The sequence below is a fragment of the Thunnus thynnus genome, chromosome 11 (genome assembly GCF_963924715.1).
Source record: "Thunnus thynnus chromosome 11, fThuThy2.1, whole genome shotgun sequence".
NCBI classification, from domain to species: Eukaryota; Metazoa; Chordata; class Actinopteri; order Scombriformes; family Scombridae; genus Thunnus; species Thunnus thynnus.
In genome coordinates, this window is record NC_089527.1 from 28,517,353 (window position 1) to 28,533,616 (window position 16,264).

At 36.0% G+C, this 16,264-nt stretch overlaps 1 protein-coding gene across 1 annotated transcript; it reads left to right on the top strand.

Annotated features, from left to right (window-relative positions):
• Positions 1–2: 2 nt before the first annotated feature.
• On the top strand, positions 3–11,739 carry LOC137193095 (CD209 antigen-like protein C). Its single transcript, XM_067604292.1, has 6 exons — positions 3–2,303; positions 2,389–2,490; positions 3,471–3,647; positions 8,027–8,169; positions 9,854–9,957; positions 10,569–11,739. The coding sequence occupies exons 1-6, from the start codon at positions 2,252–2,254 to the stop codon at positions 10,729–10,731; spliced, it is 741 nt and encodes a 246-aa protein (XP_067460393.1). The 5' UTR covers positions 3–2,251; the 3' UTR covers positions 10,732–11,739.
• Positions 11,740–16,264: the final 4,525 nt, after the last annotated feature.

A 16,264-nucleotide genomic window follows, 5' to 3' on the forward strand; every position in this document is an offset into this window, starting at 1 on the left:
TTTGCACCTCCATGGCTGCAAACCATGGGATGCAGCCATGGAGGTGTTATTTATTGGCTTTTATTTCCTATAATAACTCCATGGATGCAGCGGGTGGCGGCGTTGTCAAATCAAATATGACGTGTGGCACAGCAGCATCACCTGTACGGTGTTTTGTTACACTCTGTATTTATGATCTCTGACGGATAAACATAAGTGTGTTCATGAAAACGTATGTATTAACTTTTAGTTCACTTCACAACGTGGCATTATGTGACAGAAATATGCACAGACATTATTATCTGCCAGACTTATAAAGACGCAGATACACCTGGTTCTGTGTTTTTAATGTCACACACTGTGGAATCACATGCATGAGCCTCATTTGCCGTCACAGTGAGCCAAAAATGGATGTAAAGGTCTTTATACCTCCGTTTGTACGTCAACAGTTGTGTCCGTTCCGCTCATCAGACCTCGGTGGGAATTACGCACAGGCTCTCCAACAGCTGATCATTACGCACGGCTGCTGTGGATATTTGAAACGACTTTACCCCTAATTCATCACATTTTTCGGCAAACCGTCACCACTGTAAAGTGTCAGTCATCATTATTAAACATCAGAAGAATGATAAATGATTTATTGATAGAGCTCGTGTTGAAACGGACTTTACAAAGTGCTTCAAAACAAAATGAATTGATCGTTAACAGAGAGATGATGCTGAAATAAACAGAATGATGCTTTAATAAGGTTTAATAATTCACCTTTGAATTTTACTGAAAGCTGTGTAGCAAAAATAACGACATAATCTAGCATGAGGTTATTCACATTCTCAGCGCACATTCTTCCTGTATAAATAGCATAGTTGTTGTGAAACAGCCATATACCCCTGTGATTGGCAGGTTCGTTCAGCTACAGCTTGTGCAATAAAGGGACCTTCCACACACAACACAGTAAAGTGCCATTCATATAAAACTCGCGGTCCGCACTAACATTAAACTTTTATATCAAGGTGGGGGCCACAAAATATCAGCCCGAGATTGAGACCCACGATCTAAGCCAAACATTATGCTTTTTTTTGTTTATTGGTTTGTTATATTGTTGCTGTTGTTGTTGTTGTTGTTGTTGCTGCTGTTTTCCTTTTTTTCCTTTTGTTTTGGTTTGTTTAAGTCTAGTTCTCCCTCTGGTCTTCTGCTGTCATGTGTTTCTTCATGTTGGTCACTTGTGTTGCACTATAAACACAAAAAGATGTAAGCAGACACAAATAAGCTGATTTTGAGCAGAAAAAAGCAGTTAGCAGTTTTACACACAATGTGTGTATTGTTGGAAAAATCACCTTAACATTATATGCCGATATAAACATATGTGTACAGTGTAAAAAAATGAGTTATACATTAAAGCTGCATTCATTGTTTGTTTTGTTATGTTTTTTGGCTACTTGGAAAGTAGAAAATACAATAAACAGAACACAACATACTAATTGACCTTTTAAAGTTGTTATGGCAACCTTGGCCAATGGTTGCCTATTTACACTCTCAGCATACATTGAGCAATAGAATTCATTTGGAGTTGTGTTTCGGACAAATGTTACTTCTGATTTAAACCCATAAGTGCCACCATAAACACTGTTTTTTCCATTACACTGTGATATTAGTATGTTATATGGGCTGCTAGGTGACACTGCTACATCAGTGTTGCTTGTTCTTACACAGCTGATTTTTTACATTGGTGACAGTGGTGTCATGGCCACAAGTACCACAAGGCTTTGCCTTAACTTATCTACTTCCTCAATAATACCCCTGTTGCTACTGTTCTGTGGAACAAATGTATTAGAGAGCAGTTTACAGACATGTAAAATATGAACATTCTGTGTAAGAATGAATAAAAACATAAGCAGCCATTATTGATATTATGAAAAACAATATGAATATTTTCTCTATGAGCGACAAATGAAAATCTCCTTCCAATGAGCTTACTACCAAACAGCATCCATATGTTGATTTCTGTTTAAAAAGTAAAACAAGACAAGAGACTTATAAAGTAAAATTTTACTCAAAACTATTTTTGTCTTCTGTACTTCTTGTGACTCAACAATCAGTAAATCTAGAGCTTTTGACAGTTCCTGTTTTGAGTTATTACCACAGATTGTATCTATGTTCAGCATATTTGTGTGAGAAACTGAACCCAACAAGAGTTTCATCATATGCTGTACATGCGTTGTAGCTTGTGCTTCAGAGCTGACCCTTTAGAAAATAGTTGGCATCCTTAAGAGCGATGGAGGCAAATTATGCAAATGTTGACTCAAGAACTTCAACAAAACAGACGGGTAAAAATGTTGCACAAAGATCTCAATTATCATCTGTTCTTTTTACTGTTGTATCATTGACTGTATTCACTGTTTCTCTGTTCAGGTCTGGGGAGCTCACAGAGGAGATTTCATGGAGCTCTTCTTGTCTTTCTGGGGCTGCTGAGTGTTTTCCTGCTGGCTGGACTCATCGGCCTCGGTGTCCACTGTGAGTCTATTTCACATTCAGAAGTTTAAGTCAGACTGAATTTAGGAGGAACATTCTACAGCAAGATGTCTATTTTTCTTTTTCATTTATGTTGTACTGCTCTTCTTATTCTCAGCCAAACTCTGCAGGTAGAGGTCTGGATGAACATGAGCATCACCTCAACTTTCTCTTTGGTGCCATATTTTAAACCATGTTTGAATGCTGGTGTAGGTCATATTTGTCATGTCTTTGATCTCTGGACACCTGCATGGCCTTGTTTCAATGATGTTTCATAAAACTACATTAATAACAGAGAAAATATTCTCCCATGTATCTGTATGTAAACGTCATTTTGCAGGTGAAAAAAAATACCTTTAAGGTTACTATGTGGGACAATACTTCAAATCTAAAAACATTCAGTTTGCCTGTAAAATAGTACCAGTACGGATATGTGTCACACTTTTTTAGTTTTTTTACTAGAGTTAAATGCCCCCCTCTTGTACTGGCACGGATACATGTCACACTTTATTTTTATTTTTTTTACTAGGGCTAAATGTTGGTGAACCTGTTGTGAGAAAACATCAGGGTGGCATAGTATTTACAACATGCGCTGTCTGTGCTGGGCTGCTCAGTGTCAAACACAAGGACTGCTTTTATGTTGTAGTCAAAGCTGGATGAAAATCTGGAAAAAACTTGCTTTGAATAACTTCTAGAGATCTGGATCCTTTGCTCTGTAAAGTTCTGCTCTGTTCAGTCTGGTTTTGTTTTGTTCCATTTTGCTGTGCCTGCACACCTTTATTACAGAGACTTTCTTCTGTTCATTCTGGCTGTTTTGTCCTACATTTGGGTTCACCTGCTCCACTACTCCTGACAGCTATTTGCTTTAAAATGATACTGGAAGCTGTAATTACTAAAAATGTACATTTTAAAAGTTTTAAAATGGTATTTGAGATAAGTGACTGAATAAACATAAATGTGACCTGTCTTTTGATTTATTTCAGACCACAGTGTGCGCAGTTCAGCTGAAGATATCTCCGTTATCATAGACAACCTGACTGAGCGTCTCCAGGACAGTAATAACAAGCTTTCTTCCATGTCTGAAGAGAGAGACTTGCTGCTTGCCAACCTCACTGAAATAACTAAAGAGATGGAAAAGCTTCAGAGTTTGTCTGTACAGAGTAAGTGACAACTATGGCTATACAGTACTGCACACACATTGTAGAAGAGCACCTACAGAGAACGCTATGCTGAAAATAGAAGACTGATTGATTGATTGATTTATTGACTGGAACAGTGTGCAGTTTGAAACATTAAAGATGCACTGCACCAGAGTTAGCTTGGAGCTAATTTGCATCTGTAGTCCCCGACAAAAAACATACAACAGCACAACAATAAACAGTACAAAGCAAAACAAAAAAAAACACACACAGAACACACCGTACAAAATACAAAGCTACACACAACAGCACATCACATACACCCACAATGTCAATTAGAAATTAATAATATAAACTTGTCAAATTAAAAGCAAGACTACCTGCGCTAATGAGAAAACCATAGATGGAGTTTAGACTCAGTGGTCACATAGCTGATTGGTCTTTAGTATATTTTTTAATTTGGCCTTGAATGTATTGATTGAACTACAGTTCTTCATATCATCAGGTAGGGCATTCCACTGAGTTGTGGCTTTCACAGAGAAAGCTTGCTGCCCAAATGCAGTGTGACGAAATGGTATAGTACAATCTTGTACAGAGGATATTCTAGAGGATCTAATAGAATTTACTGAGCGAGTGGACACAAAGTCACATAGTGGAGGAGGGGCCAAACCATTTAAAATTTTATAAACTAGGCACAAATTTGAGAATAATCTAAAATTCTCAAAGCTCAGTAAATTGTATTTCTCCAGTACCCTACAGTGATGGAAATGCATTGGCTTTTTGTCCAGAGTTTTTAGACTCAAGAGGTCTTATGGCTGTTTCTCCAGCCAGCCCCCAACATGTGATGCAGTAAGACATATGGGAAAGAAAGAATCATAGCATGCATAAATATCTTGGCTGTGTCCAAAGAGAGACAGTTTCTAATATGTCTAAAATTTGCTAAGTTGTACTTTATGGTTTAAACCATTTTTTTAACATGTTTCTTAAAGTTTAAATTTGGATCCAGTGTCACACCAAGATATTTAAAATCAGTAACTATGTCAATTTTTTCACCTTTGATGAAAATATCAGCGTTAGGAGGGTTTACCATAGTCTTAGAAAAAAACATGCTCTTTGTCTTGTTTACATTTAGACTCAGACATGATTGATTAAGCCAATGTGTGATCCTTTCCAATACAATTGTTAGCTTAGCAGCAGCTAACTCAGCTGTTTTTGCATGTGTGTACACAACGGTGACATCTGCATACATTTGTAGTTCTGCATCATGACACTGTTGAGGGAGATCATTAATATACAGGCTAAATAATAGGGGACCTAATAGGGGACCTGACTCTTGTGGTACACCCATTGTGCACTTCATGTTACTGGACAGTGTGTCACCAACTTTAACACATTGTCTCCTATTAGATAAATATGAAGACACCCTTGCCAGTGCTCTAGATAATTAAATTTAGAGAGTTTTGATATTAAAACATCATGATTGACAGTGTTGAATGCTTTACGCACATCTAAAAACACAGCACCAACTTCTCCCCCTTTGTCAAGTCTTGATTTAATTTGCTCTATTAAGTGCAAGGTAGCATTTTCGGTGGAATGACTTGCTCTAAAGCCAAATTGCATACCATGTAGACCAAAATTGCTTCTCTTAGCTCTTGGATAACTTTGTTCCTTAAACCTTTATAAATCAGCATGTCAGTGTCTCTTGTAGTTTTAATTGCCTGTCCTTAATTGCCTGCAATCTGTCCTCTTAATTATACAAATTATCTTCAATCAAGAAGTTTGTTGTAACTTCATGTGGAAACGTTCTTGTATTTACTCATCTTCAAACATTTTAAAATATTTGTCATCAGGAAATTCCAAACACCATCAACATTTAACATGTTAGCATTCTAACCAATAATATCAGGCTAACATGCTAAATGTGACATTAGTAACACGCTACAGTAAGTTTAGAATGTTACAATGCAAAATGTGCCAAAATCACTTTACTTAGAGCAAGCAACCACGTATAGTGACTCATGACCAGCTTATGATGTATTATATCTACCTATTCCTCAGGAATTTCATTACTCACCCAGTGACCACTTAGAGTAGTTTACAATCACATTATAATGCATTACAAGATGATTATAATGTATTCCAACTATGAGAATTATAAAACACTGTGACCCTTGCAAAAAAATGTCAGCGTGTGACCAGCAATGAAGTATTATGATACTTAACCTTATAGCTTATAATAAATTGCTTTGTGTTATGATTATTGTTATAAAGCTTTATGACATTTATGAGTGCTTATAACTATAATTATACAGTGCTATAAGCAGAGTATAATGCATTTTAAGTATGTTTATGATGCATTATAGACATTGGTGTCAAAGAAGTGTTACATAAATAGTTATGTCTATCATATGTAATCAACTTTGTTCAACCCTGAAAATTGCCACTAAAATTGCCTTGAACTCAGATTTAAGGTGAGAAGCACAAACATCCAAATGAAACAACAATAAGCAGAACATATTTTTGTTTGGAGGCAGATTTTAATGTTAATAAATAAACTAGTTACATTTATAGTGACTTTTAGAAAAGTTTCACTTTTCAACCAAATATCAAAATAAAAGATCTTAGCCTGGACACTTTTAACCTTCACACATATTCAACCGATATTGTATTTAATGCTGATGTTTTGCACAAAGTACCCCGTAAAATAAAAATCTATATCACTCCTTTGAGTATTTTCTGCACTTTGATCAAATGATGTTTTTTTCTTTGACACTCAACCCACATTTACCTTTATTTTACCCGGCTACATTTAGCTATTAAAAAAAAAAAATACAATCTATAAAGTTTTTGATCAACCTCCATGGTATATGTATATGCAGCGAAAAATAATCTGTACTAGTGTGCTGCACTTCCGGCCAACCCAAATGAGGGTTCAAGCTGACTTAAAAGTAAATTCGCATAAACTGGCTTGTATATCATTAGTTATATCATAAGTTCAAGCACCTTATTTGATCTGAGTCATCAGGACATAGTTCAATTAAACAACAACAAATAAACAGTTAATGTTAAGCAATGTTGTGTAACTTTCAAAGTGCATAGTAAGTATCCTACTTCAGTATCTCGTAATTAACTACTTACTTAACTATTTGTGTTTTAAGACAGCATCCCCAAATGTTAAGGTGCCTTTCAGGTTGTCATATTTTTGGTCTGTAGCCAAAAATCATAACAAATGATCCTGATTGAAAACTAGTTTTTATGGAAGATCAATATGTTGTGTACAATAACAAAACTATGATTGTAGTGGGAGGGTTAATATTTTTTCTTACATTTAATATATGTGAAGAAACAGCTAAGATATTTTTATTTTATTAAAAACAAAGAATTACTGATCTAGTGTATACTTTTATTGAAGAAGGATGTTTTCTCTTCCACTGGTCCAACGTTACTCAGAAGTACTTCAGACAATCTCTGGTTGTCTTATTCAAAACAAAACACTCACAAGTCCAGTTTTAGAGACCTGCACCTGACTTGACCTGTTAATGTAACATGAAACCTGACCTATAATCAACAGACTACACACTCAGTTAACAACACTTTATTTGTTACTTTCACATGACCAAAAAACAAGTCAGGTTAGCCTTAACTAGGATAAACAGATGTTTGCTTAATAGCACAAAGATCACTGTAGGCTGATTTAAAGTTTTATAAAAGGATTAAAGGATTGACGATTTTTTGAGCTACCTGGTGCAAGACTCTGACTCAAATGTAATGTTATTGGTGGTATTACATGAATTTTTGTTGATTGAAATTTTACTTTCATCTGGTGGTGTGAAAGCTGAGCTTTGTGAGATCCTTGTATGATGATTTAAAGCATGTTGTGATTGGAGACACAAAGCTTTTGCCACTCGCTTTGGAAGAACTGCTGAGAATGGTTTCAAAGCATTTTATACATTCAAAGGGAGGCATCTGCTGGCCAAACCTTGGTATTGAGCTCATGATCCAACAGTGAGTCAAACTAGCTGTCAAAGAAAGTGAGCGGGAGATTTTGAGATTTGAGATTTTGATAAACCTTTATGTGTTTATTTCTGTGGTGTCATCCAGTATTAGTATCCCGTCTCAAAATCTGACATGGAGACACAGAATGAATGAGCTGAAATCAACAGTTTGTTCCATTATCTTCAAATAAAAACTGATGTCATCAAAATAATTTGAAAGATGCAATAATCACAAAAAATGTATTCATACATTCAACTGCAGCTAAAAATCAGCACCAGAAATGCTCCATAGTTGGCAGAATATCAACAAGTCAACTCTAGTCACATGTTATGTTGTTTTAACCCTCATACTTTGGAAACAGACAGACTTGATTCTTGTCTAATTTCTAATGTTGTGTGTTACAGAGAAAACTTGTCCTGCAGGATGGAGGATGTTCAGATGTTCCTGTTATTTCCTCTCCAGTGAGTCTGGTTCCTGGTCAAGAGGCAGACAGGACTGCAGAGAGAAAGGAGCAGATCAGGTGGTTATAGACAGCACTGAAGAACAGGTACAGAGTGTTTGTTTGTATGCTTGTAAAGAAACTGTGCCTAATTGCAATCTTCCTGTACCTTGAAAAAAGCTAAAATACTTACTTATTAAGTAATTAATTGATTTATATGGATCATTGGTGTTCAACACCTTGACAATAATAATTCAAATGATTTGAATGAACTTGTGCTGCTCTGTAGCATGTTTTGCTGGTATTCTTAAGTTTGCACATTTGCCTTAAAATCAAAGTATTTCATTTCATCTTTAGCAAGCTAGCTAACATTCTTTTAACCTTTCACTATGTTTTAATCAAACTCCAGAAGCAGTCACTCATACACTGCAAGTATTTAATTAGTACAGATCTGTGTATCAGTTTAAGAAAAAACATGATGATATCTGGCAACAGGACTTCTGTATACAGTAATTTATGCACAATTTAATGACATTTCTTATTCCATGATTCTTGAGAAAGATGAAGTTTATAAATAAAAATAGTTATTAATAAGTATTAAAATAGTGCTAACATTAGCAGTCACTACATAAATGTGCTTGTAAATGAGGACAAATACAGGTCAGTCTGGGGGAATCAGTTCCCACCAGGGGTGCAACAGATCACAAAACTCATAGTTCAGATCGTATCATGGTTTTGAGTCACGGATCGGATCATTTTTCGGAAAAAGAAGAAAAAAAGAAAAAGGAGACAAATATAACTTTACTTTCCATTTATTCTGTAAAAGACTTAAAGCAAGGAACTTTTGCCAGTGGTCTTCTGTGAAAATATTCAAAATCTCCAATGTTAAAATAAAAACTTAAAATATATCAAATATTCAGTATGAAATTGTTAAATTAAAATGCAATATGAGGCATGATACCTTTTTCTTTTAATCATGGTAGTGAATGAAAAAATAGCCTGTGTCCACATCATCAAAACTTGATGATAACTTACAAACATGAGCACACGTCTTGTTTTGCAGTTTAGCTTGTTGAATGAGCCACCAAACAAACATTCACCAGGGAAAAGTGCACCGTTAATGTCAGTCAGCAGCTAGATCACTAATTAGCTGCTCAGCTGCAGCACATTAAACATCATGTTAACATAGCTGCAGATGTCACTACGGACCCACTAGATGCTGGTTTGGTCGTTGTTCTTCAAAATCCTGTTAGTGACACGCTGTCTGTCAATGACTTGTAGCTACATCAGTTTGTTTACTTTGTCTCCAATGAGACATTACATTTTGCAGTTTATCCGCGGTTCACATTCATGCTGAACTGTGGGAGGCGATTCATACAGATCACAGATCAACTACGTTCCGTTACACCACAAGCTTCTACTAAGCTTTGTGCTGTCAATATTTTTTTTGTTTTGTTTTGTTTTGTTTTTCTTTAGTTTATCTATTTGTACAAATAACAACACACAACAACCCATAATGCATTAAAGGATTAAAGAAGGACTGTACAAGTGAGATTCTGAAAAAACAAAAGGGCACCTCAAAAAAGTTTTTTTAAATAAATCTAAAATTTAAGTTTATCAAACAAGAAAAAAATATGATGATAATGATTATATTATTATTATATTTCAATAATAATAATAGTTAAATGGATTTTTATCAAATATGTTCAGAGTAATCCTATGTAAACTGCATATTGTTGTTCAAACAACAATATAAATAATATGACTTTTTTCCCTTCTTTATTGAAAACAGACATTCTTGTCTACCTTCACTGAGGTAGAAACTTGGATTGGTTTGACTGACAGAGACGAAGAGGGAACCTGGAAATGGATTGATGGAACACCACTGACTTTAAGGTTTGGCTTCAGTTGGTTGTTTATTGACAACATACACAAACACTGCTGTATATTAGAGGTTGGTGATATGTATTAAATCTTCTATCACAGACAATGTGAGGTGACTGGCAGTTCCAGGTTGGTCTGAAGCTTTTCTGGTTAAATCATCAGTGCAAAATGATAATTATGAGAAAAAATCAAACCAAACTACCATTTCATGGTGCATCTGAGACGGAGTTTCTGGTCCACAGTCAAGTTTTACACTTCACCAACTGTACAGTACTGTAACTGATGACCAGAACACTATGGGGGTGTTTATTTATACAGGAGGCTCCTTTGTTGCTATTTGATGACTGCAAATTTATATTTAGGAAAAATACTACAGTGAACCTGCAGTCCCGTTCAATTTGCTACTGTATAGCTCAAAACTATACTAAGGCACATCATGCAAGATAGAATAAATTCCATTCTGTGATGTTTGTGAAGAAATATTATTTACAACCCTACTTCTTGCCAGGAAGAATAAGTACAATGAATAGAATGAGACACATTCAGTTTTCTTATGTTCCAGTGAAGGACTGTGTTCATGTCAGAGATTAAGTGTAACGATTCTCTTGTTCACTGACCTGTAGTTACTGGACGACAAATCAGCCTGATAATGGAGGTGGAGATCCGCAGTGGGGTGAAGAGGACTGTGTACATATCAGGGCTGAGGGGAAAACTGGAGACAACTGGAATGATCTGTCATGTGATACTTCTCTGCAGTGGATCTGTGAGAAAAATGCTGGTGTATAATATGTAAAAATGCTTTTTCAAAGCAAACTATGATTTTGCAAAAGGCAAATCAGTTTGTATGTGTGTGAATTTAAAACTTTTCTCTGCTGTGCTGATGACCTTTTGCTTCTGTTCTGCCTTTTTAAAGAGATTTCTATAAATTAGATGTTTACGGCTTTTGCCAGAAGAGCTTCATTAACCAATTTCCAATGTTTCAAACAACTAAAAGAAGCAGACAGATAAAACAAAACCAAACCTCTGCAAAATGCAACAGATTCATAAAAACCTTTATTTTGATTAATGTCTTAGCTAAAGATTTCATGATAGTTGAAAGTTGCAAAAAGCCTGATTGAGACCATTTCTTATGACATCCCTCATATCATAATTAAACAATGTAATATAGATTTTGTGTAATTATGTCTTATTATATCATCAAATGACACTTTCCTGAAAATAATTTTTAAATGAAGTGTGTTCAGCAGCTGACAGATCTCTTTAGCAGAGGCCATCAGTGTTTGTGAATTTTACTTGATAATTAGTGGTTTCACTCAGGAAACACTTGCTGTTGTGAGAGAATTATCAAATTATTTTAGATGAATTGTAAACCAAAACTATTCAACAGATGAGTCAATATAAAGTCAGTCAATTACAACATATGAGCACTGTACTGGAGTCAGACGTTTGTCATGATGTCCTTTGTAATGCTGGTAGCTGATACTGGTTGTGGCTTTTTATGTAATTATGAAAACAATTAAAATCTTTTTAAAAATTGAATATTTTTCAGTGTCTTTATGTTTCTTTTATCATCATTAATTGTGCAGAAAAACCCTGTTCTACTGGGATGTGAGAGGTCAGCTACAGATGGGGATTTCATTCATTGAAAACTGAACTTGGTTAAAAGATGATCTGTCTTTTCACCACACTCTCATGCTGTATTCAACAGGCACTAAGTGAAGAAAACAACTCTAACAATGAAACAGAACATCCTGTATCTCAATCTAGACAATCTACTGGATGAGATCTGAGACTGTCTTCACCAGAAAAATAAAAGCACTGCTTGTTTGTACAAGTGACTTGAGGAAGAGTTCAGGTGGACGGGTGGGTCAGCAAACCATGTGGCTTTGACATGAGAGACGGCTGTTCTTTTGTTTACTTAACTAAAACTACTTGGTTGGAGTTGAGGAAGGATTGTCTTCATGGTTCAAAGTAACCAACGTTGACTGTTAGACAGGACCGTTTGTACACCTACCATCCATCACAACCTCCACCTCCAAGCATTAAGGTTCCCCAGAACTGTCTTTTGTGTCTATAGACCAGCTGCATGTGGACTTAATTGTAGAATGTAATATTGGGCTTTATGACACAATGTAGATCAGGGGTCTCAAATTCAAATTACCTGGGGGTCGCTGGAGGCAGAGTCTGGGTGAGGCTGGGCCGCATCAGGTATTACACAAAAAAGGCTTAGCAGGCGCAGACTAGGACTTTGCAGGCGCAAAAAAGGCGACTACTACCGGGTTGTCCATTACCCGCCGTGCTTTTGTTGTTGTAAACGTCGTCATAGAAACAAGTGAAACAAATGGCATCATAAAGAAATATCTTTATAATGTTTATTGTGCAAGGCATTTACTATGGAGTAAAATGTTTTGAGGAATAAATCTCTTTCCGCAAATGATTCAGTACATTCCATTCACCCAAAAGATGTTTTCAAATAATTTGTCCATGAATGTCACATCATTGCAGAGCAAACGTGGAGAACATGAAGCCGGGACAGTGGGACACCATTATCCCATGGTTTGCACCTCTATGGCTGCAAACCAGCCATAGAGGTGTTATTTATTGGATTTTATTTCCTATAATAACTCCATGGATGCAGCGGGCGCTGTGAAGCTAGCGGTGTTGTCAAATCAAATATGACGTGTGGCACAGCAGCATCACCTGTACGGTGTTTTGTTACACTCTGTATTTATGATCTCTGACGGATAAACATAAGTGTGTTCATGAAAACGTATGTATTAACTTTTAGTTCACTTCACAACGTGGCATTATGTGACAGAAATATGCACAGACATTATTATCTGCCAGACTTATAAAGACGCAGATACACCTGGTTCTGTGTTTTTAATGTCACACACTGTGGAATCACATGCACGAGCCTCATTTACTGTCACAGTGAGACAAAAATGGATGTAAAGGTCTTTATACCTCCGTTTGTACGTCAACAGTTGTGTCTGTTCCGCTCATCAGACCTCAGTGAGAATTACGCACAGGCTCTCCAACAGCTGATCATTACGCACGGCTGCTGTGGATATTTGAAACGACTTTACCCCTAATTCATCACATTTTTCTGCAAACCGTCACCACTGTAAAGTGTCAGTCATCATTATTAAACATCAGAAGAATGATAAATGATTTATTGATAGAGCTCGTGTTGAAACGGACTTTACAAAGTGCTTCAAAACAAAATGAAGTGATCGTTAACAGAGAGATGATGCTGAAATAAACAGAATGATGCTTTAATAAGGTTTAATAATTCACCTTTGAATTATACTGAGAGCTGTGTAGCAAAATAAAGACATAATCTAGCATGAGGTTATTCACATTCTCAGCGCACATTCTTCCTGTATAAATAACATAGTTGTTGTGAAACAGCCATATACCCCTGTGATTGGCAGGTTCGTTCAGCTACAGCTTGTGCAATAAAGGGACCTTCCACACACAACACAGTAAAGTGCCATTCATATAAAACTCGCGGGCCGCACTAAAATTAAACTTTCATATCAAGGTGGGGGCCACAAAATATCAGCCCGAGATTGAGACCCATGCGTTAGTAACACGCTACAGTAAGTTTAGCATGTTACAATGCAAAATGTGCCAAAATCACTTTACTTAGAGCAAACAACCACCTATAGTGACTTATAACCAGTTTGTAATGTATTATATCTACCTATTCCTCAGGAATTTCATTACTCCACTTAAAGCAGTCAGTGACCAGTTAGAGTAGCTTATAATCACATTATAATGCATTACAAAATGATTATAATGTATTCCAACTATGAGAATTTAAAACACTATGACCCTTGCACAAAAAATGTCAGCATGTGACCAGATATGAAGTATTATGATACTTAACCTTATTTTTTATGTGTTATGATTATTGTTATAAAGCATTATGAATATTTATGAGTACTTATAACTATAATTATACAGTGCTATAAGCAGAGTATAATGCATTATAAATATGTTTATAATGCATTATAGACATTGGTGTCAAAGAAGTGTTACCCAAAAGGTTATGTGTGTCACACGTAATCAACTTTGTTCAACCCTGAAAATTGCCACTAAAATGATCTTGAAACAAAAGTTTCCACATCACTCTCGGGTAACTGCACACTTGACCAGGATTGGCTTCTAAACTACTTGTGATGTCACAGATCATGCTGGCAGGTTTCTCACCTTTAACTCAGATTTAAGGTGAGAAGCACAAACATCCAAATGAAGCAACAATAAGCAGAACACATTTTTGATTGGAGAGGGATTTTAATGTTAATAAATAAACTAATTACATTTACAGTAGACTTTTAGAAAAGTTTTACTTCTCAACCAAATATACAAAAGATCTTAGCCTGGACACTTTTAACATTCACACACATGCAGCTGATATCATATTTAATGCTGATGTTTTGCACAAAGTACCACATAAAATAATCATTAATATCACTCCTTCAAGCTGACGTAAAAGTGAATGCACATAAACGCTGATGTTTGTCCAAGTGCTCATTTTTCTGATAAGTTTGTTTTTAATTAGTTATTTGACTATATAAAAAGGGGTTGTGACAGCCACACTCAAACCTCTGTCAGGCAGTGGAACAGCTGAGTGGGCGTGTCCCACGGGCTGTCATCTCGCCTCCCAACCATAGACGGTAAAAAAATATGGATGTAGTCATCATGACGTCACCGATTGGTTTGTGGACTGCCGTTTTGAAACCTTGTGTTTAGCGATTTGACACTGAGTGGTCACTCGTGGTATTGCAGCAAAAAAAAATCCCCTGCAGCCTAAAACGTATTTTCCCCATAGACCACCATTGTAAAAGAGGCAACTGTAAAACTGTTAGCAGGACACTTTGAACTGCAAACAAGGTCAATTATGTATCTTTCTATTATGAATTTTTGATCCATGGAGGTTTTTCATTTGTAAAAAGCCATATAAAAATCGGTGACATCGTCACAATGTAAAGTCTATATTCAGTGGGCTGCACAACATGGAAGGGTGCCATTTTTGGTCTGGTAGCTCTTATAATACATCCATGCTTGCTCCTGACTCTACTACACAGACTCGAGCTCCAAATGACTTCACACAAGCAAGATGGCAGCTCCCTGAAAGGAGATATATTGGCTTCACTTTTGCATAGAAGTAGGAAGTGGAGACACATCATAATGCAGCTTCTTTGCACTATTTTTGCTTAAGACTATTTTTATACTGCCCTCCTTGTTCTGATGGGTGTCATGTGAAATAATAAGTAGCTACTAATTTGTGGTAGTACTGGACTTGTATCTGTGAGGAATCATTAGATGAAGCATTAGTCTGGGTTTGATGACACAATTTTATCCTGCTCTTGGTTAAGGCTGTTTGGATTCATCCTCCATTGTATAAATTATGCACATTAGGGGTTCATGCACTGAAAACAGTTTTTGAAACCAGATATTGACAAATAGAAGGACATAAGCTGTGTCTACTCTTTAATGTCTCTTATTTAACATGTTTTACATAGAAAACTTGTCCCGCAGGATGACGTATGTTCAGTTTTACTTGTTATCTCATCTCCACTAAATCTGGTTCTTGGAAAAAGGCAGAAAAGACTGCAGAGCCAGAGGAGCAGATCTGGTGGTCATAGACAGTTATGAAGAACAGGTATTCTGCATGTGTGTGTGTGTGTGTGTGTGTGTGGGTGTGTGTGTGCGTGTGCTGATAATGTTGACTGTCTACCCTAGACTGTAATTAGACATGTATGTCCTGGAAGAGGGTTCCCTCCTTTGCTGCTCTTTATTTAGGTTTCTCATGTGTTTTTTTCTTTCCTTCACATTGAACAGGAATTCCTCACTAATATTACAAAGCAAGAAAGTTGGATTGGTTTGAGTGACAGAGAAAAAGAGGGAACCTGGAAATGGACAGATGGAACTCCACTGACTCAGGCGTAAGGCAGAAATGTTATTCACACCTACTCCAAGGTTGTATTTGTTTGTTTGCTTTTTTTTGTTTGTTTTATTGGTTTGTTTGTTTGTATTATTATTACTTTAGTATAAAAGGTGTTACTACATCATTATTTTTATATTATCTGTCACTATGATAATTATTATTCATTATTATCTATATTATTTCATATTTATTATCAATGATGCAACAACAATCATGATGCTTGTCATTGTCATTTTCACTTATCATTCTCATTGTTATAGAAATAGTTATCATGAATGCTGTTACACATGCCATTATTGACATCAGGAGAAGGATGATGTATATTAATATTATTATATAGACAGCTATTATTAATATTAT

Bases quoted from the DNA above. Each gene is read 5' to 3' on its own strand.
- LOC137193095 (XM_067604292.1), top strand. From the start codon at position 2,252: ATGGAGGCAAATTATGCAAATGTTGACTCAAGAACTTCAACAAAACAG. The intron at 2,491-3,470 runs GTGAGTCTATTT...GATTTATTTCAG, and splicing joins CATCGGCCTCGGTGTCCACT to ACCACAGTGTGCGCAGTTCA. The intron at 3,648-8,026 runs GTAAGTGACAAC...TGTGTGTTACAG, and splicing joins TCAGAGTTTGTCTGTACAGA to AGAAAACTTGTCCTGCAGGA.